At 46.2% G+C, this 21,996-nt stretch overlaps 1 protein-coding gene across 1 annotated transcript; it reads right to left on the reverse strand.

Annotated features, from left to right (window-relative positions):
• Positions 1–230: 230 nt before the first annotated feature.
• fgf10b (fibroblast growth factor 10b) lies at positions 231–21,762 on the reverse strand. The gene is made up of 3 exons (XM_035435628.1): positions 21,465–21,762; positions 3,945–4,048; positions 231–1,259 (listed from the first exon to the last, which is right to left on the reverse strand). Exons 1-3 carry the CDS (start codon positions 21,760–21,762, stop codon positions 1,068–1,070), a joined length of 594 nt encoding a protein of 197 aa, XP_035291519.1. The 3' UTR covers positions 231–1,067.
• Between the last annotated feature and the right edge of the window lie 234 nt (positions 21,763–21,996).

Genomic DNA, 21,996 nt, shown 5'->3' on the forward strand with positions numbered 1-21,996 from the left:
ACACTGGATAAATTCTAGGCCTCTGCAGTAGTCCTATTCAGTGAAAATACATGTAGTTATTAAATGCGTGGAAAAGCAAGTTAAAAGACGGGATTGCCCAAAACACTGAAGGGCAAAATAAAAAAAGTGTATTTGGATTTAATCAATCCAACCATCAGTTAATTCTCATGGCAGTAAGGAATAAGCTGTGGTGTATCATTTGCTAGTAACAAACAATTCTAGACGATTCAGATAGGGAAGAGAATTTATTCGTGTCTCAAAGAAAGTATTTGAAAAGTGTAAGAAGAACTTTAGAAGAATGAAAATAAAATTGACCACTTTGTATTATTTTTTCCCTTTTAAATATTACATAAAATAAATAATTTATTAGCGAGCAGTCCGGATAAGCAGTGGATGAATACGATGCTGTGACTCCGTATGCCAGTTATTCGGCGGTTACTCTGTGCAGAGGACTCCTCCGTGCCCAGAGTTCCTCCGGCGAGTTTGCGTCTTCAGCAGGCGGGCCTGGGACTTCAGTGGTGTGCATTTAAAGTCTTTTGAAATGAGCTCGTACGTCATAAATACCTTCGTCCTACGATCACACGCAAATGCACATGCACACAAACCCCCACGGCCTCAGTCCTGCCCTGTCAGCTCACTCTGACGTGACATTTAAGTAGCCTAATGTAGGAAACATGTTTCCTTTACATTTCCTGTGTCATCCTCCTTTTTTTTTAAACGATCAGCCATTTTAAACCAGTTTGGCACAGAGAAAGGGCTTCCTATTTAGTCCCGTGCGCACAACTCACAAAAAAAACAAAAAAACAAACATCCCAAAAATGCACGTACTGCGAGACACTTAGCGTGCCACTTGAGTTCAGGCTCTTCCTGTAAATAGTGCTTTTCCTTCTAGAACAGATGTCCTTTTTGTGAATGTATTTTATAAATTTTTTTTTTTTGCCTTAGCGTCTTTGGAAATCGTCCTTCTTCAGTGCAGTAAAACGGTCCCGGCAGACCCAGCGCGGGGGGTGGGGTCGAGGGGGGGGAGGGGGTGTCGGGGGGGTCGGGGGGGGGGTGAGGGTCAGTGGCTACACCACGATGGGCAGGAAGTGCGTGGCGTTGTGCTTCCGCCTGGTCTTCTTCCCCCTCAGCGGCTTCCCCTTGGCGCTCAGCCCCACGAACATCTGCTTCTTCCCGTTCTTCCAGGCCGCCGAGGCGTAGGTGTTGTAGCCGTTCTCCTCGATGCGCTCCTTCAGCTCGCAGTCCACGCCGTAGTCTCTCTGCAGGGCGAGAGGGCACAGTGTGTGGGCCTTCATCCCGGCTTTTGGCACAAATAAAACCCTTAAGGCTACTGGGTTCTGTGATGAACATAAACAGAATATAACCCGGTACTCTAACGAGTAAGAGCAACAGTTCGGATCTCCCCAGCACGAGTTCAGACAAATTATACTACATTGTCCAAATTCAGGTCTGAATTCCTCATTTTTGTAAAAACTAGGCAGACATAGAATGAGAGAGATTTGCCAGAAATTGAAATGATTCATCACATAAGCGCTAGGCAACCCTCAAGTCCTAGAGTTTTAATTTTCTGGATGCTGTTGACAGGTTTCAGCGGTTATCAGACATAAGTGTTATTCGTGTTTAAATTGTACTGTGTGCGAACAATTTCATATATACAGCCATATGCAATAAAATATTATTGAAACTGTCCATCTGCTTATAGCTGATTATTATTTTATGATGCTGTTGATCTTTAAAATGCACAATGTTTGCTCTTTGACATCAGTGATGGTAAATGGACTGGAGTGATGCTATGCATCTGCCAGGGTGATGAAGTTAAAGCCCCCCACAGTCCACACACCTGCAGTGCTAAAGTTCATTACCCATCATCTTCTTAAAGTGTTCCTTTATTCCCCATTCCCCACAATTTTGAATGTCCAGTTACAACTGTGAGCCGGTTTCATTGCTGTAAAATCCTTTTCTTGCTAATCTGACAGGGCCGTCACACCTTTCTAAATGCATCTAGCGGAGCCCTTTCATTTCAGAATACACCTGTTGAGCTGGCAAAGCTATTGGGCAGAATTGGCTGTAAATTTGATCAACCAGAGAAGCACATCCGGCAAACGAATGTCCACCCAAATGAAACCTTCCCTCCCTTGCCTGATGGCAATTACAGTTTTCCTATGTAGGCCCTGTAGACTGAGTTTGTTATGAACTATATATTCTTATTTTTTATCGCTTAAATACAATGAAAGCAGAATTAGAGGTTTAAATGGTTCTGAAGCCTGAACTGCTCATTAGAATGACTTGCCATAACCTCTGCCTTTACCTGCCCATTTCCCTGGAAGCCTGCATTTGTGTGATTTGTTAACGATGCAAGCCTGTATTTGTGTGATTGGTTAACGATGCAAGCCTGTATTTGTGTGATTGGTTAACGATGCAAGCCTGTATTTGTGTGATTGGTTAACGATGCAAGCCTGTATTTGTGTGATTGGTTAAAGATGCAAGCCTGTATTTGTGTGATTTGTTAATGATGCAAGCCTGTATTTGCGCGATTGGTTAATGATGTAATTCTGTATTTGTGTGATTGGCTAACGAGGCTGCAGCCAATGCTAATGATTCAGGTCTCATTAACACAGGTATATGCAGCATGATGAATGATTATCACATTGTGTTAATGCTTTTTTCAGTTGCTTTATAGGTTTTTTTATTTTTTCAATTGAAAGAGAGCCAATTAAATGTTTATGGAGGCAGGTGTGTCTAAATGTTTAAATAAGGAAATAATATCAGCTTACAAAAAAGGGAAAATAGGTTTATAGATTTGACATTTACCCGCTGTTTTCTAGCAATGTTAGCTTTTAGTTTTTCTGGGAATATAGCAAATGATATACTTGTATGTAGAAAACATCAACATAATGGAAACATACAAGGAGACATATGTTAATTGATGAAAGTGATCCAGTTAAGGGACCAGAGCACCACTGAAAGGCTGACATAGCTGTAGATGCCCACACTTGTGTGGAGGAAAGTAATTCAGCAGCTGGCGAGGTTCACGTGAAGCCTCCATTTTAGAGGAGGCAGCGTTGGGGAGGCTCATGACAGCATGCTCCCTTTGAAGTAGGCTTTTACTCAGGGATCATTCAGGTGCAATGAAGTGGAACGATTTTCTAAAACCACCACAAAGTTACTTTTTTCTTTTTTAGACCCGAGACAAGAAGGCTCTTTGCCAACATCAAACAAATGCGGAGTTCAGGAAGAGTTAGGAGGTATTGGAACGAGTGTTGACTTTAATATGGAAAAAATGGGGGAGGGGGGAAAAATGATGATTCTTAAATAATTCACATGACTACTGTGTATGCAACATCTGTCAAATTAAAGACCAATCACAGCCATGCGTTCTTCCTGAAATTACAACAACAATAGCAAGATAAAAGCCACAGTGAAATTGAATGGATTTCAAATATTTATGTCCACGACAGGCACATGACTTGCAGCTAAAGATGATTTGGTCTAACTGACTAAAGATAGACACCGGAAAGCTTCTAGATACACGGCACTGAAACACTCACTCATGAAACCGGTCACAGTCAGTATCACCCGTGCCTGTGCTTTATTATTATGTGCACTGTCCGAGAGAGGAATGTAAAAATGGCCACAATGTCCCCCTAGAGATGGAGGGTTGAGTCTACGGGACATTCCCCGACTGCTGGTCTGCCCCTTTTCCGAATTTACAGACATTACTGTGACAGACTGAGATTCCAAATGCGATGGCTATGCCAGTTTAGGGAAGAAAATGTTCTTGGCTGCAAAGCGTTATGGTGAACATCATGTACAACGATAATCGACCACCGCCACCACACAGTACAAGGGCGGCAGTGAGGGTTTCACAGTAGTGAGGGTTTCACAATAGTGGGGGTTTCACAGCAGTGAGGGTTTCACAGTAGATCTGTGGAAGTGAAACTTACCGCTCCATACACCTCCCCCCTCTTGCTGATCGCCAGGTAGTAGTTGCTGGTGAGCCCCCTGATGGCCACGATCCCCACGGCAACCGATTTGATCTCCAGCACACCTGTAACGCAGAAAGGGACACACACACACACACCGTTCATAAACGCCTGCATTCATACCGCCATAACGCTGTGCTCATAGAGACAGTGGTGTTCTGTTTCGTCCCGTCCTGCGTACCCTGAAGAGCAGAATGATCACAGGCCAGCACAGAGATGAAACGCGATGCCTGTGTTTTTCTCCTCGAAATCCCACCTCATTATTTCCTTTTGGGGGGGGGGGTGTCTAAAATTTCCATTCTCAGGGACCGTCATAATTAGCCTTTGTTCCAGGCTTTAATTATGAACGACCTTGCGATGCTGTGGAGGCGTTGTCTGCAGATGGGCTTTGTGAGGAAATAAAGCCGTTCGGCGATATGGAGGGGCGAGCGAGCCAGCGGTCCGTGGAGCGCCATGGAGGGGCGAGCGAGCCAGCGGGCCGTGGAGCGCCATTGTGCCTGGCATTCATACCCCAGCGTTCGGTGTCCTTTGTGGTGGACGATCCACTGCCTGCCGTTCGCCCCGAGGCATGGAGGGTTCAGATCCAGTGGAAACGGGGTGGGATGGGGGGGGGGGCGGTCAGAGGAAGGGCGGGAGCTGGGATGACTGGGTGGTGGTGGGGAGGGGCAGGGGCAGGGTTGGTGGGGGCGGAAGCTGGGACGACCGGGTGGTGGGGGTGGGGGGTGCAGTGGTCAGGGGGCGGGGGCGGGTTTGGTGGGGCGGGAGCTGGGACGACCGGGGGGGAGGGGTTGGTGGGGGGGGGGGGTCCTTCGTCTTGGCTCGAAGCTTAACCAGCGTAATGCTTTCCATCCTTCTCTCTAGCCGCTGAGGATCTGCCGCGGCGCTAACGCGCGCTTAGCGTCCGGCCAGCGGCTGTGCGGTCTGAGCCGTCTCTAATCCCTCTCAGTTTACCCCACAGCTCCCAAACGCCGCCCCTGCAACTCTGCGGTCACGGGGGGGATGGGGGCGGGGGGCGGGGGGAGGGGGGGAAAGACTCTGCGCTTTGCTTTACCCTCTCGACAAGCTGCCCCGCGACAGTTGCTGGCCAGATTGTGTTCTGGGAGCGCTCTTTTTCGGGTTTGTTTGTTTTCTGAGAAGAGAGACTCAGCCGAGCTTAAAGCCCCAAAGCTCTGCATCACCGTATCAGGCTACGCGCTTCTCCAGCCTGGATTTATGTAGGGTTTATGTAGCGGTAACTGTTCCTTTATTCCCCACAAAGTCAATTAGCTAAACCCGCTAAGACGTTTGGGATGAGGAGGGATTAGCAGCGGCCGAAACGCAGGCGGCGGCGGCCCGTTGCCATGGCGAGCAGCTCTGGCCCTGCGCCCTGTCAGAGAGAGGAGGGTCAGCGGAGACAGAGCATCTGCCCCCACAGGCCGTTTCCACCGCTTTACACAGTTACACTCCATTACGCTCAGCGGTATCTGCCTGCCTGCCTGTCCCCCTACCCACCGCCCACCCTCCCAAACATCCCCCCCCCCCCCACCCCCCCGCCCACCCCCCCCAACCCCCCCCCCCCCCCCCCCCCCCGGGGTCAGTGCGTAGCTTTCTTCCTGCCACATGACCCCCACCTCGGCTCGGCCAGTTCTGTCCTACAGCCCAACGTTCCACCATCACCTGGATTTACCCAGCCAGTGGCTGCACACCGTATGAATGAATTGGCTCTTGTAACACTTTGAAAAAGGTCAATACACAATAATGATCCAATCAAATATGATCTTAAAACACAGCCGGTGTTTACGCTGCGATTCCACTGCTCTACTGTTATGACGTTACTGATTTTGCAAGTACATAAACATATAATACAGACAGAGGTGAGGGTATGTCACACATTCCTGGAGTGTTTTAATATGAGTTCATCATTAACGCGTCCGGTGAGGCTTAATCAACCACCGGGGAAGTGGTGACACACGGCCGGTCGCCGTGACACAACAGACACCCGAGACCTGAGACCGGCCCTTCCACCAGGGATCGGGTTCCAGGCACGGAGCAGGGATGAAAGGCCGCCCGGCCGGCCCGTGAATGGGGGAGATGGAGGGATGAAAGGACGAGGAGAACAGAGAAGGGATGACGGAGAGACAGGGAGGGATTAGAGAGGCCTTAATGATCAGTGATCAAAGAGGGATACCAGGGGTGGGGGGACAACAAAATGGCTCTCGTGAAAAAAGTGTCCTCACAAGTACTCACTAACAGAAAACACACACATGTGCACACACGCAATCACGCACACACACACATGCACACAATCACTAATTTTACAATCACTAATCCTGCTATTTCATCCCGCTTTTGCTACAAGTGTCACAATAATAGAATTGTGATCAAGACACATTTATTGTGCATTGGCAAATTATATTCATTTTTTATCAGAATGCTCGTGTATTTGTGTAAAATTCTAATTTTGAAACGTCCTGCGTTCCAAAGCCGCAGCATTCCGTGGGCTAGCACGACCCCTGCGATGGTGTGCCATAAGACACTTTGGAGTGCCATAAGACACTTTGGAATGCCATAAGACACTTTGGTGTGCCATAAGACACTTTGGAGTGCCATAAGACACTTTGATGTGCCATAAGACACTTTGGAGTGCCATAAGACACTTTGGAATGCCATAAGACACTTTGGTGTGCCATAAGACACTTTGGAGTGCCATAAGATACTTTGGTGTGCCATAAGACACTTTGGAGTGCCATAAGACACTTTGATGTGCCATAAGACACTTTGGAGTGCCATAAGACACTTTGGAGTGCCATAAGACACTTTGGAATGCCATAAGACACTTTGGTGTGCCATAAGACACTTTGATGTGCCATAAGACACTTTGGAGTGCCATAAGACACTTTGGAATGCCATAAGACACTTTGGTGTGCCATAAGACACTTTGGAGTGCCATAAGACACTTTGGTGTGCCATAAGACACTTTGGTGTGCCATAAGACACTTTGGAGTGCCATAAGACACTTTGGTGTGCCATAAGACACTTTGGAGTGCCATAAGACACTTTGATGTGCCATAAGACACTTTGGAGTGCCATAAGACACTTTGATGTGCCATAAGACACTTTGGAGTGCCATAAGACACTTTTGTGCGCCATAAGACACTTTGGTGCCCCATAAGACACTTTGGAGTGCCATAAGACACTTTGGTGTGCTCCGACCCCACGGATGCAGACAGCCGCCCACACTGCAGGCTCTACGCAGTCTCAGAGTCACTCAGGCTGGAGAGGGGAGCACTGTGTGGAGGAGAGGGACCTCCTCTGTCTGAGCCCTCTTATGTAAAACGAATACGTAGCATATGGCGCTGAAAAAGCACCTGTTCCTCGTGTTTGTTTTGGGGCTGCTTTGATGTGGTGAGTTCGGCCGAAAAGCAGAGATTTCTCTGGGCCCCCGACCCACTCACCTGCTCGCCCTCTGTGTCTGTACTCAGAGTTGAAAGGCAGAGTTACAACAAAAGACTTAAACTGCGACAAAAAAAATCTACCGCCCTGACTCAGGCAAGGTGTGGAGATCAGTTGAGTAATGTCTAGATGTTTTTTTTTTTTAGTTTCTCCCTGCACAAAGGAGAGGCCCTTTCTTTCTCTGTTCTGTTGGCCTGGTGCCTAACTCTTTGGTTTTTTCCCCCCTGCTTTTTAAATAGTTGCTTCAAGTGTTGAGGCATTTTAACAGGTGATATCTTGTAACCAGATCTTTTGAAACAAACGACAAAAAAAGGAGCTCACGTTTCCTAATTCCGACATTTTTCAGACGTTGCTAACAGGTTAACCAGTGGAAGGAATGGCTGTGTTGTTTTTACATGGTGAATGTAAAAACATGCCTCAGAGTCATGAAATAATGAATTAAAATTCCTCACCCTTCAAGAAAACTGTATATATTTAAAAACTTAGTTTGCAAGCTTAGTTTTTCGAACTGTGAGTTGTAACTATGTGGATGGAGCATTAGGCTGTTTAAGCATTTTAAGACTTCTTTTTGTTATTCTGCCCTATATTTGTGATTCCGTTGTAGCGATTGACCCCCCCCCCCCCCCACGTGCCCCATCTGTTGAAATGACAGTGCCCACCCCTGATTAGCGAAAAGCTTTCGCCCAGTTCCTGTGGGTAGTCTGGAGATGCGTTGATATTGGGCAGGATCACGCACCCCTTGCTGGAACTAGCCACTGCCCTGAACTCCACTGGAGGTCCACCCCATCCTCATTTACTACGTCTGTTTTGTTGTCGGACTGACAGAGTTTGGTTTATCCCGTGATAATTAGACATCCCTGCTGGCTAACGTTCATAACTGTACACAGCCTTACAGCTGTGCTTGACAGCTTGATAGCAGTGGTGTTCTGGGAAAAGTTCCTGAAAATGTGGCATAAGAAAAAAAAGAAAAGAAAAAAAGAAGCTTCATCATTTATTTTCTGTGGGATCATAGACGCAATAGAACACGCCATAAAAATGTGATTGCTCATCTGCAGCAAAAGGGAAAAACTTACTTTAAAAATGTACAGCTAACCCAAAAACAACAAGCTTCATATCCAAATTCCAAGATAAAGAGAAGTATCCTTTGAACTGAAATGCTTAAGTTTGAAATAAAAAAGCTGTTCATCCAAAATAATACAGCAGTTATGGATTGATGCTGGAGCTCTTCCTAAAATCAAACAGCCACTGGCAAGCCGATGACACAGTTTAGAATTTCTGCTTCATTTATTCTTCAGATCCCGACCACTAATTCCAAAATGGTGCATCTCTGGAATTTCATGTCCCGGTTTCCCAGAACACTGGAATTTATTTTCATAGGTCATAGCACAATAATAATAATTTAAAAATCACAGATTTAATATATTTAATACCCACATATGCATAAAAACCTGCCAAAAATGATGAAATTTATCAATTGTAGATTATTATTCTATTAGCTGTTCGATTAATGATTTGCCATTTGGTATGGCCACATTGACATGACTGAGGTCTTCATCAGTTGTGCTGAAGACAAAGTTGGCCAGAAGAAAATGGTCATGATGTATCATCACGATCGCCTTAAATTCTGTTTTCTTTCTCTGTGGTTTTAGCTGTTCCCGCTGTGATTTGTTTTTTCTGCATATCGTGCAATTTTTAAAACTGTTTGGCTCCATTTGTTGTATTGAGTAGTTATTTACTGTTTCCACCAAGAAACAAAGAATTCTAAGAGTACATGGAGACATTGGAAGAAAGCGTCAGTGTCAGCCTATGCCCTGTGTGCCAGTCTCCGTCTGTTTGGGATCTTCTCACGAAATCTCCCAGCATTCTTTTAGAAGCACTCTGTCACGACACATTTAGCAATATCAGCGTTTTTTTTTTACACAGGGCTGTAACGAGCGGATGAGGTCTCATTCCAGAATCAATCCTACACACCCTGAACTGAGCCGCTCTGCGATCTGCCATGAGCTCTCAATGAACCCATGTGTCCCGGTCCATGAAGTGAACAAGTCCCCTGTAAAATGGAGTCGGTGCTGTTCACCCTGAATTGGCTTCTAAGGCAGTGACCCGAATCTTTGATCTGTTCCCGGTGAGGAGCGAGCCTTTACTTTGAAGGCCAGATCCGTCCCTCTTCCCTCTCACTTCAGCTACCAAACACGAACCCCAGGCACGGGCCTGAGTCCTGAAGACTCTTCTGCTTTCTGTGGAAGAATGAATCACTGTGAGCTGAGCTGTCCTGTCTGAACCCTCTTAGTTTAATGTTCACAGTCTTGGCCTCAGCCGTCACTCTGACACCTGCAGAGGCAAAATGTTTCCCCAGATACTTTATTACCTTCCGCTGGGCGCCATTACTATAGACAGCTAATTCAGCAACGGGTCGAGTCAGGTGTCATTAGGCAGTGGAAGCGAGGTTTCTGCCAGCTTCTTGCCGCCTGTCTGATAACTGGAAAGTCAGCAGTGTACTTCTAACTACGTGCAGACATGTTTGTATACTTTGTGCGCTTTATTTTATGTCACTCCAAGCCACTTACGTCATAGCATTACAGCATTGATTTCTGAGTAACACTGGTGTCTGAAAGGTACATCACTCCCTGGGTCTCCACCAGGGATTTGGGGCCCCATGAACAGATCTCACATTGGGCCCCACCACCCCAGAGAATCCTGTGTTCTAATATTTTTTGAGGGCCCCTGTCAGTTATGGCCCTTAGAATTGTTCTAACCCCCCTCCCTTACAGTGCCCCTGATCACCCAATCAGTATTGCAGAAGCCAGGTTGTCATGCTTTATACTAGTCTTCAGTCCCCTGTGTAACAGTATAAAACAGTGAAGGTGCTGTGTTGCTCGATTGTGCTGCACAAGCCTATTTATTGAATTGCTGCTGATGGCTGCCCTGAACCCACTGTTGTGCAATCTCTTGTGGAAAAAAAAAGAAGAAAAAAAAAACTTTCCGGTGAAGCCCCGCCCAGTTTCGTTCTCTGCAACAAGCCACGGGCAGCAACTGGGAAATTTTAAATGTCAGGGAAAACAAACAGTGATAAATACACGCATACATACTTACAGGAAATATGCGCAGCGTCCTGTTCTGTGGCCGGAGTCGAAATGCACGTCACTGGCAGGAAAAATGCAACCGCCACGAGCACAGCGGCCCGAAAGGAACAGACCGTAATTAGCTCACACGCTCGATAATGAGCTCACACGCTCGATAAATAGCTCACACGCTCAATAATGAGCTCACACGCTCGATAATGAGCTCACACGCTCGATAAATAGCTCACACGCTCGATAAATAGCTCACACGCTTGATAATGAGCTCACACGCTCGATAAATAGCTCACACGCTCGATAATGAGCTCACACGCTCGATAATGAGCTCACACGCTCGATAAATAGCTCACACGCTCGATAAATAGCTCACACGCTCGATAATGAGCTCACACGCTCGATAAATAGCTCACACGCTCGATAATGAGCTCACACGCTCGATAAATAGCTCACACGCTCGATAATGAGCTCACACGCTCGATAAATAGCTCACACGCTCGATAATGAGCTCACACGCTCGATAAATAGCTCACACGCTCGATAATGAGCTCACACGCTCGATAATTAGCTCACACGCTCGATAATTAGCTCACACGCTCGATAATGAGCTCACACGCTCGATAATGAGCTCACACGCTCGATAATGAGCTCACACGCTCGATAATGAGCTCACACGCTCGATAAATAGCTCACACGCTCGATAATGAGCTCACACGCTCGATAATTAGCTCACACGCTCGATAATGAGCTCACACGCTCGATTCAAACGATTAGAGAGACGTTCTTGTTCAGCGGTCTGTGCGAGGGCCCGGAGTCGCTCGCTGACGGGCGGCGGGGCGATTTATTTCCCAGCTGTATCCGGCCTTCGGTTTGACGCCTCTGCGTTAAATTACGTTCAGCACCAGAGGGCTGGAAGGCTGTTAAAAGCCCTTCCGCTGTGTGTAATGATCCCTTTTGAAGATATTATTGCCGTTTTTCATGGGTGAACGTTCAAATGCTGCACGTGGTGCTCAGAGGAAGAAGCATGCTGAAAGAAATTGTAGACCTACGTCAATTTGTAAAAAGCACAGAATTTGGATTTTAAAGATATTAGTATTTAATAAAGAGATTCTGCACGTCCAAAGTTATTGGCTAGCATCCAGGTCTCATGAACGTAGATCATACTGTGGTCAAGTAAGATTTTATGGTTGAGCTCAGCTAAATCCAACTTTGTCACCAACATGACCAACGTCTTTGATACTTTTAGGCCCGCAGACTTTAACTGTTTTGCTCAACCACAAACTTTAAACGTTATAACACTACACCAGAGAACATTCTTCCCTTCTATATTCAATGCTAGTGAATTAGTGAATTTCACAAATTATATTTCCTGTAATCGCATGTGTTACAAATTGTGCTGTACACAAAAAAATAAATGCTATAATTTCTACATTGTGAAGCCGAAATGTATAAAAATACCCTTTAATGAGAATTTTTATCCACATTTAACCACATGTGAACTGTTTGATTGCAAATCTAAAATTGTGGAGTACAGAGCCAAATCAAGAAAAAATATGTCTTGTTCCAAAAACGACAGTGACCGTTCCAGTGTTCTAATCAGGTGCTTCAGTTTTATGGGCAGTTCCAGAGCTGGTTAGTCTCTGGACCTCTCGGACCCAAGCCATGTTAATTCTACAGTCATCCACTCAAGTAGAAGAGCATAAATTATACTGACATTCCCGTAGGAATAAGCAACATTAGTGCTGCAGGTCCTCCTAACATTTACAAGTCTGTTTCTGGCTAATTCAGCGTGATTCACGACCCCATAAGAGCAGATTTATGATTGAATCCTGCTGCCTAAAGAAAAACTTTAAATGTTGGGATAATCTAATTTAAATACTACCCTAGAGGGAGAAATATAGTTTTAATTGTACGTCTGTTTCCTATTACCGTGCATCATAACTAAATATGACAGCATCATTGGTTAGCTGAAAATTGATTTGTACTTGTGATTATGTTAACATTGCTCACAGATGGGTTACTTTCTGTGCTCTGTTCTAATATGTTCACTTATACCCTAATTATTGTTTTTGTATTATTTTTTTTGTTCCCTCTTTACAGTGCTTTGAGACTTTTATTTTCAATGAATGCTGTATATTATATTATAGTGCTGTGAGTATTTATAGCAAATAACATTTGCAGATAGTGTCTGTTTCGTGGAAAAGGTGCTTCAGTGTGAGAAAACTGCTTTATGAGGGGAAAGACAAAGGCCCTTAGCTGATAATGGTCACTAACCTTCAGAAATCTGCTTGTAATGTAAGGAAACATTTATGTTTTGCCACCTGAGCTATTTTGCCTCTTAACCTTCAAGAAATTATGGCCATTATGCGCCATCACAAAGCCATTATGATGTCATTATGCGGTCATTACTGTGTTAAACGGAATGGTCCGAACGTTTCAGGCGTTCCAATGGAGTGCCGATTCGACTCGTAACAAAGATCCATCCCTTCGTTCATTAACGGACCTCGGCATGCTGCTCTTGGTCCGATCGTTTCACAGGACCGGGACACGTTCCTGCAGATGGTTTTCTTGCCGCAATTAATCTTCCAAAAAACACGGTATTGCCCCTGGAACACCAGCATCCGGCCAAATGGGAACCCTGCCCTCTTGTACATGTGTCCCAGGACTGAAACACATGTAAGACAGTTGGGGGAGGGGGGTGCGTGTGAATTGGGTTACCTAAGCTGTTTTCCCATAAAATGGCGGAGACATGTTTTCTGTCTCGCCATCGCTGGCTTTCACAGGAGAGCCCCGGCCTCCAGGCTCAGGGCAAAACGTGAACCCCCATTTGAGGGGGGGGGGGGGGTCAGCGCGGAGATACCAAAGGCCGGATGTATGAATCATAATAACTCTTATGCGCTCACGCTGAATTCTGCCGCATTGTGTAAACACTGCACGACACGGAGAGGACTGCTGTGAAGGCACACGCTTTCACACAAACGGCACTGCGATAAGAAACTGTTTCCTGGAACTTCTTCTCTAATTGTTTTTCTTGCGGTGTCACGAAAAGTAAGCAATGCGCAATATTAAAAGCCTCAAAGTCAATGGCACCCACTGTAACGATGGTTGCCATGGGATTGCGTACATCACCGTCATGAGATGAAATGCTCCCACGTGGTGAAACACCCCTGTAAGGTGGGGGGGGGGGGGGGGGGGGCGGGGGGGGGCAGCCTAAACGTGAGAGCGGGGGTGGACGGCAGCTCCCCTCCCAAACGAGAGGACGGGAGGCCAGCTGCACGGGGGCCTCTGTGGGAACACGTTGCATTAGTGTCCCATAAAGCAGCGGGGGGGGGATTTAAGATCTGCCATGGATAAGACCGGCTCCCTGCCCCCCCCACCCCCTACACACACACCCCCCACCCCCTCCCCTTCCCCCAGCCTCCAGCGCATGCAATGGATAATTAGCTGCCATTCCTTCCTCCTTCCTGCCCTTTTAAAAAGGGCCCATCCAGATGTCCCTCTGGTCAAATCGCAGACATACATACACACACACACACGCATGCACACGCGCACACACACACACACACACACACACACACCCCCTCTGAAACTTAATCTGTTCATTAAGGGTTTACCGAGTTCAAGCAGAAACGCTGCCGGTGCACAGGGGCAGTACTGCACAGTGACTTGTAATGAGAAGGTCGCTGCTGGATTCACAGCGCTTGTATTTTCCCAGAATTGCTTCAGAAAGCATCCCGCTGCATATGGATAGCACCGTACGCAGGCTCTGTAATTCACCCTGGGTGTGAGCCTCTGTCATGCAAACGCTAATATTTACACCAGTTTCATGCTGCGCAGTTAAATCCCACAATGTGCGGCAAATAAGCTGATGTACAGGAAGAACCCAGTTCACCAAACTGTAAACTGCCATAACTAGCTCAAGTGCAAGGCTACGCTATAGTGGTCGGAACATACCACAAAGTACAAGGTACACTTGTACCCTGAACCAAAGCAGGCCCCATCACTTCATCTTGGGTTATATATTTGTGTGACAGCGCTGTCTTCAGGTGGGGAGGGGTGAGGGGTGCGGGGGGGGGGGGGCGGTTGGTTTAGGGGGGCGGTGTATGCGCCGTACTAGACCACTCTTACATCACAGAGACCTCATTAGGGGTCCCCCAGCCCTTGAACTGATTCATGGGGAAGCCACACTTAACCTCCCCAATGGCAGCGCCCCCCCCCCTTCCCCAGCCACATCAGGCTGTCTGTGATGAGCTCCAGAAGAATCTAATTAGCGGTTTGTGACAACAAGCATTAACATGGGGTTTTTTTTTTCTAACACTTCTTTGTACATAAATATAGGCTCGTTGCAGGAGCTTATAATTTCAGATCTCCTGCTTGCATGCAAAGCACAGCGTCATGGTTATCTGATAAACAGACTAAAAGTCTCGTATGAGTGGCTGAGCAGACCGTGAGCTGACATTTGAATTCAGTCTCTGATCGTATAATTCACGGTGTCTTGAACTAGGCATCAAATATAATGCAAGTTAAATATTGACACAATGTAAATCTACTGATTTCATGTTCATTTTTGATCCACAATGTGTACTTTCAGATTAATATTTTATATGCAAGTGTAAGCAGTCAAATTGCGTTTTATTGGACGAGGCCCTTGCAGCTCCGACCTGCTCTGACATGGTGAGCTGAAACACCTCCCAGTTCCTGTTTAATTAAGGCTGTGAGATCTTGATTGATTGGCTGCAGGGGAATCTGAGAGATAAAAATAAAAAACCAAAGGTGGCTTATTGATTTTCTTTAGAATTCCCATCCGAATTCCCAAGCGTCTTGTGTATTGCAAAAAATATATCGTCTTCACAAGAGACTAATAACCGAGCAAACCTGACCATGGATTCACCCGGAAGACGAGGCTGACCCCTGATGTTTCTGCAGTGCTTCTACTGAGGAGCAGAACCAGGAAGAAGGCACTGAAGAGAAACATGTATCCACAGGATGTCATTCAGTTACCGTGTGCTACACTTTATCAGGCAGAATCGCATTCTGTCCTTATCTGAGCACCACAACGCACTGAGTGGTGACAGGAATTAATGTTTAATTTTGTGTGCTTACTTCAGCACCACAGTTAAAAACAACACTGGTGCAGGAGCAGGACCTGAATGCCCAAGATTTACCCGTTCTCCATATCGCATGTCATTGAACCAGTGCCATATTCTAACCTAACTACACAATTCAAAGTATGAAAATATTATATCCATCTAAAAAGTAGTGGAATGACATCTCTGCAATGGTTGATAATTTTAGTGGCTGCTACGTTAAGGTAAAAGCTACCTTGAAGGGGAAGTTTGTTGCATCAACTTAAATGAGTTTTTAACTAGAGTTAAAAACTCTAGAAAGGGGAAAAAAGTATTTTTTTCTGAGTGTGCTCATTAGATACCTCCATCCATAGACACAAGAAATGACAGACATGGCACATATTTCAGCTCCAGTCTCAGCACCCCATGCGTTGAAAGAAAACCGCACAGCCCAAACTGTCCGAAACAGAGTGAAAAATGGAAGCCATGGGTTTTTTATACGCGCTTCAAACAGGAGAGAGTCCGTGAAGATGTTAAGATTAGGTTAAACAGAAAGGTACGCCGAGAGTACCCTTGTTCTTTCGCTCACTGTCTCTCGTAAGTCTCTTTTATTGCACGCCTAGCCGAGAACTCCCATGTGAACCTCATCGAGACGGCTGTAAATACTTAAATACTGTCAGGATGTGGGGAAGCGTGTGTGAGCGCAGAGCAAAGACATACATGTGCATGCACAGGCACACGCTTCCTTACTCACACAGATGCACGAGCACACGCCTGTATACACGAAACTTAGCGCCGGTCATCCATCAAGACACGGATGCCTCTCATCTAATTAGTTCCCATTGGCCGAAGCCAGTTATGAGCATCACAGAGAACCATCGCGGTAAAACGTCATTGGGTGTTGCGCCCCAGAACTCTACAGTGTACAGAAAAACAGGGAAATGACATATGAGACAATCACACCACATCCCCACCTCTCCCCCATCCCCGTACTTAACTCCACACAACAGTCAGCAGGGAGGTGGGGAAAGGATTCGGAAAGTATCTCATTTCTAACAGCAATAGACAGGCATGAAGCTGGGATAATGCGAGACCATGGTGCAGCACTAGAGTAGTTTTAACACCAGAGCAGACCCCGGCAGGTTTGGCTGAGAGCATAGACGTGCTCTATCTGCGATGCTAAATAAACAGAACCAGATTAAACCGGCTGGAAATTGGGTGAAGGGGAGGAGACTGACAGCGCCACGACCTCTGCTTCATGGCAGCCCACAAACCTGACAACATGAATGGAAAAAATCCTGCTTCGGAGACCTCTCAATCCAAGTAGCAGCTGAACCCTGAACCACAGACACAGACACAGACCTGCTAAATGCTCTCTACCACGCTAGGAACAATATAATCACGAGTACAGGAACCAGTTTGTTGCAGTGTGTGACTTTAACTCCAACCTAAAGTCAGCACTTGGATGTTTTGATTATTATTTATTTCATTGGACTGAATGGCAAAGCCTATGGATTCAATCAACACATGTCCTGTGTGCGTTTAGCATTTTTGCATTTTGTACAGAATAATTGTACAAATATCTGTAATGTGTAATGAAGTATCTTCAGATGAAATTAATTATTGGGAGAACTGCTTTAAATGATGAGCGGAACAAAACAAGAAAAGCAGAACACAAGTAGCGAATCCAGACCAAAGATAAGACTCGGCCAGATCCGTTCCAGAAAGCCTTGTTTTAAAGGGTAATAAAAGCACTGCAGTTCTGTTAGCCCGCTGTTTGAAATCGTCCGCCGGTAACAAAGCACAAAAATTCCGCCATTTTTTACGCTAAATATCCTGTTGCCATGGCGCTCAGAAATGAAAGTTAATACGCTGATTCATCTCTTTGCTCGTGCTAGCGTGCCCACTCTAAGATTACGATTTTCGTCACGTGGGAGCGTTTTGCAGACGAGCGTCAGCTACCACACAGATTCCATGCTCTAAATGCAGGAATCTGCCATTTCCACAAAATCCACCAAAACAGGTCCAATTGAGAATATCACCACGGAATTTCCTAGATTAAATACGACTGGCTCATTAGCAGTGAAGCACCATTGTTGGGATATTGGGTGGGGGTGTCGGTGTTTGTGTATGGGGGGTGCACTTATTTTTGGTTGAACCCCTGCCCCTAAAAATGTCTGTGCACACCCTTGTAAATCAATCAGTGTAAAAGGATGGCCGAGCTGCAGGACACCAGGGCTTGCACTGATGTACTTACAGACCTGAACCCCACTGGGATCAGGGCAGGAGACTGCATTTACATTCCAGGGACTGGCAGATGTCTGCTCATGATGCATTACATGACACAGCTCGGACGCCAGAGGTGGCTAATGTGCAGGTCAGCCACTGCGAGTCCATCTCTCCCGTGAACGCAAACGGAAGATAAACAGGAATTACCATAACAATCCTCCGCTCCGAAGAGGGAGAGAGAGAGAGAGAGAGAGAGAGAGAGAGAGAGAGACACCTATAGTTATCTTTAACACTGGACTTTGATCTCTGAGACTTTGAGACTGTTTGCCTGAGAGAGGATGCTGATTCTTCTCTCATTCACATTCTATTGATTTCCTAACTTTTTGACAAGGGCAGCATTGAGTAAAACACTGACAGGTTCTGTGGGCACATTAGCCCCGCCCCCCTGAATCACTCAGGATACCAAAACGAGTGTCAGAGAAGCAAGGACATGCTTTACTCTCTCACATGGACCTCCCCTCTCCCCCTCTCTCTCTCTCTCTCCCTCTCTCCCTCTCCACCCCCTCCCTCTCTCTCCCCCTCTCCCTCTCTCCCTCTCTCTCCCCCTCTCACTCTCTCCCTCTCTAACCCTTCCCTCTCTCTCCCCCTCTCACTCTCTTCCTCTCCCCTCCGTCTCCTCCTCTCCCTCTCTCTCTCTCTCCATCCCCCCATTATTTCCTTTTACATACAAGGCATGTAGCTCACGTTTTTAAAGACTGGTCGCCTTTCACATCAGAGGCTATTGCCATATAAATGAGTGGGATCAGTTCACACCACACAGGGCATTTCCACCTTTGAACCTTGCGTGAATGGGTTTATGGAGAGTTAGATTTTATTAATGTGATTGGGTTTCTGGGTTTATTGTGTTCTTGGAAGCCCTGTCAGCTGTATTGACAGATTGCTGCTTGTGTAACCTTTTCATATGATACAAGCAGATGGCAGATCAATTCAGATGGTTTTTATGCAATATCATGTGCTCAAGTTTGGTAAATATGAACATTACCTACTGTAAGCTAATGATCTAACCATTTCCATATGTGAACAAGAAAATATAGTTTATATATATTTATATATATTTTTTAATTTCCTAATTCAAAATTACAGTAATAACTGTGAGCCTTTCTACTCTATGCTGCAACAACTGTTGGCAGTTCATAGGGGCCAGACCAGATGTGTGTCTCCGTTCTGTGAACCACCAGCAGAGCTGTGTCTGGGGACGGAACAAATTACACAGCTGTCACAGTGAAGAGTAACCCCCCAAACCACCAGAGGAGCCACTGCAGGCACCAGGCCCCCCAAACCACCGGAGGAATCACTGCAGGCAGCGCGCCCCCAAACCACCGGAGGAACCACTGCGAAGAGCGACCCCCCAAACCACTGGAGGAACCACTGCGAAGAGCGACCCCCCAAACCACTGGAGGAGTAACTGCAGACACCGCGCCCCCAAACCACCAGTCGAGTCACTGCAGGTACCAGGCCCCCCAAACCACCGGAGGAACCATGATACATGGGGGGGGGGTGATGTTGTATTTGCTGCACCAGAGAGGATGTCATTGCAAACAAATTTATAAAAAATCTAAAACATTGTTAGAAAATGCACAAATTATGATATATCATGTTGCATCGGATTAGCTAATGTGCACACATTATCAAAAACAAAATCACTGTTACTGTTGAACTTTATTACGTCCGTTTGTTCCATTCTAGGAGGATGGCTAGGTATGATATTCAAAACTGCCTGTTTGTGCTTTTTCTGCTTTTTCACGGGAGAATGCGCCAAAACCTTCTCCCCCAATGTTTACCAAGACACTGCAATCTCTACGCATTGCTCTAACAGGAGAATGACTTCCCTCTTTCCTAGATTGCCAATGGCGTTATCTGTATCTCTTCACTAGTCAATACAGCGCGGAAACTTAGCTGAACAAAGTTTTCACGTCCCCGTCAAAAATCACAATCACTGCACTGATTGTTTGAGCGGGACAGTGGTCAAGGCATCGCCGTGTTGAATAGTTTATTGTTATCAGGAATGCTACATCGCAACAGAACCCAAGTCTTTCATAAAACCTGCTCGATTTTGCACTGCCAGCAGCGTCTAATACTGTGTCACACATAAGAAGCCCAATTCAAAAGTCCAAAGATCTCATTTCAGAAATGATCATTTTAAACTTTTTCATCCGGTTAAACATGACTGCCAAACGTCACAGCACATGTCTTCAGGCGGTCTTCGCCCTCATCCAAAGTGTTTTCTTTGGGGTTTGAGGGCTGTAACATTCAGTACACACACAGAGAACGCAGAAACATGGCTTAACTGGAACCCGCCACACATAAACGTACTCACTTTCCCAGTGAGAATGCACTTCAGTACATAAAGAGGTGGTTGTTACTTTAACTGAGTATACAAAAATTACAGTTATCAAACACTGAAGCTGCAAGGCAGGAGCAGTAGATTTAAAGGTGGTAATTTTCATACAATCTCAGCCAATGAATAAGATTTCCTTCAGACTGCCCTAAAGATACAGTATGTTCACCACAGAGTTCAAGATTCAGAATGCGTCTTCAAAAATGTGTTTCTCTGCCCAGGTAAAGGAACAGTAAAAACAATAAATCATTTTAAACAGACCATAAATTTATGGATGTTGCCAGCCCTGTGAATACCAGTCTGGAGTGAGAGAATATGCTTCTGAAGTTGGGGAGATATTCCATCGCTTAGCTGTAGATGCATCATAAATCATTACGAATATTATAATCCCCAGTGAAGTCTTGCAGATACATTGGTGTGTTTCGCGAGTCTTATCATTACACAATATGTGTCAAATTTACATGTGAGATTATGTTCTAAAAATGTTCTTTTTTTGTTTGCAATAACAATAAAAATTAAGGTTGAAAGCATTCATTTATATTAAAGATTTTGTAATCCTTAAAACTTGCAAAGCAATTGCAACTTGCGTGTCCTAATTTAAACAAATGATGAAAATTGAAATTAACATTGATAAAAAAAGTCCTGATGTTCTTGCACATATTTTAACTGACTCTCTTTCATTAGCAGGGCTATGAAACCATCAAAGAAATGGTAAAAATGCTTCATCGAAATTCCTAAGACGATATATTGAATAGTTCCCCTTTCTCTGGTGCTAGAACCCCTAGCACGCGGGCTCACACGAAAAACACACGAAGCATGTTTTGATTAATGGCCATGTGCACACAAGGTGGCTGAGAGAGAGCGCCTGGCGCGTTTCGGACAAGGTGGCGGAGAGAGGGCGCCTGGCACGTTTCGGAAGTGAGCGAGGCGCCCTCAGCCTGCTGCAGCGGGACAGGGGTGCATAATCCATCGCGCGACAGAAACAGCCCCCGTCAAACACGCTGAGGAAACTGCGCTCAGTGTGCTGCGACAAGACTGGGTGGAAATCTGAGATCTCCTCTGTGGCTCTTAAATTATTATTCCTTCAGTAATTTAACATAATAATATACTAATAATTTAAATTCTATTTATAGGAAGCAGTTGCCTAATATAAAACTTTCGCTGTTATTATTCTAGGGTGACAGGCAAAGGAAGGAAAAAAAGCATCCTTTCAGTGCAGGCATTAATACATCATTGTAAAAATAAAGAATAGAGTGAATGAATTATTTCGGTTACTCACTGAAGGGGTCGTCTCTGCTCTTGGTGCCGTTGACTTTCCCATTTTTATCAATCCTGAGAAAGAACTTCTGGAAGGAGAAGAGCTTGCGCCACCGCACGTCTCCCTGGAGATGCGTGTAGCTGCGCACGTGCCGCCCGCCCGCCGCCGCGGTGGAGTTAGCGGTGGAGTTAGCGGCCCGCGGCCGGCGGGCATCGCAGGAGGCGGCGGGCAGCAGCGCCAGCAGCAGCGCCAGCAGGAGGGGCAGCTGGCACCGGCCAGGCCAGGCCCGGGCGCCCCCCGTCAATTTCCATGGCCGCATGGTGAGCGCCGCGCGTGGAGGAGCATGCTGGAGGGCCGGGGGGGGGAGGGGGGGCAGCGTGGGAGGCCGGGCCCCCGGCCGGTTGCCGCGGACGCGAGCGCTGCCGCCGCCCTCTGCTCCCCCTCGTCCGGACAGGAATCCGCGGCCTCGCGTAGCTGGGAATGCCTCCGCCAGTCCCTCGCCTCTGTGCGTCCCTCACCGAGACCTCAGGAAAGAAAATCCCCCCCCAAAAAA

The sequence above is a fragment of the Anguilla anguilla genome, chromosome 10, assembly GCF_013347855.1.
Source record: "Anguilla anguilla isolate fAngAng1 chromosome 10, fAngAng1.pri, whole genome shotgun sequence".
Classification (NCBI taxonomy): domain Eukaryota; kingdom Metazoa; phylum Chordata; class Actinopteri; order Anguilliformes; family Anguillidae; genus Anguilla; species Anguilla anguilla.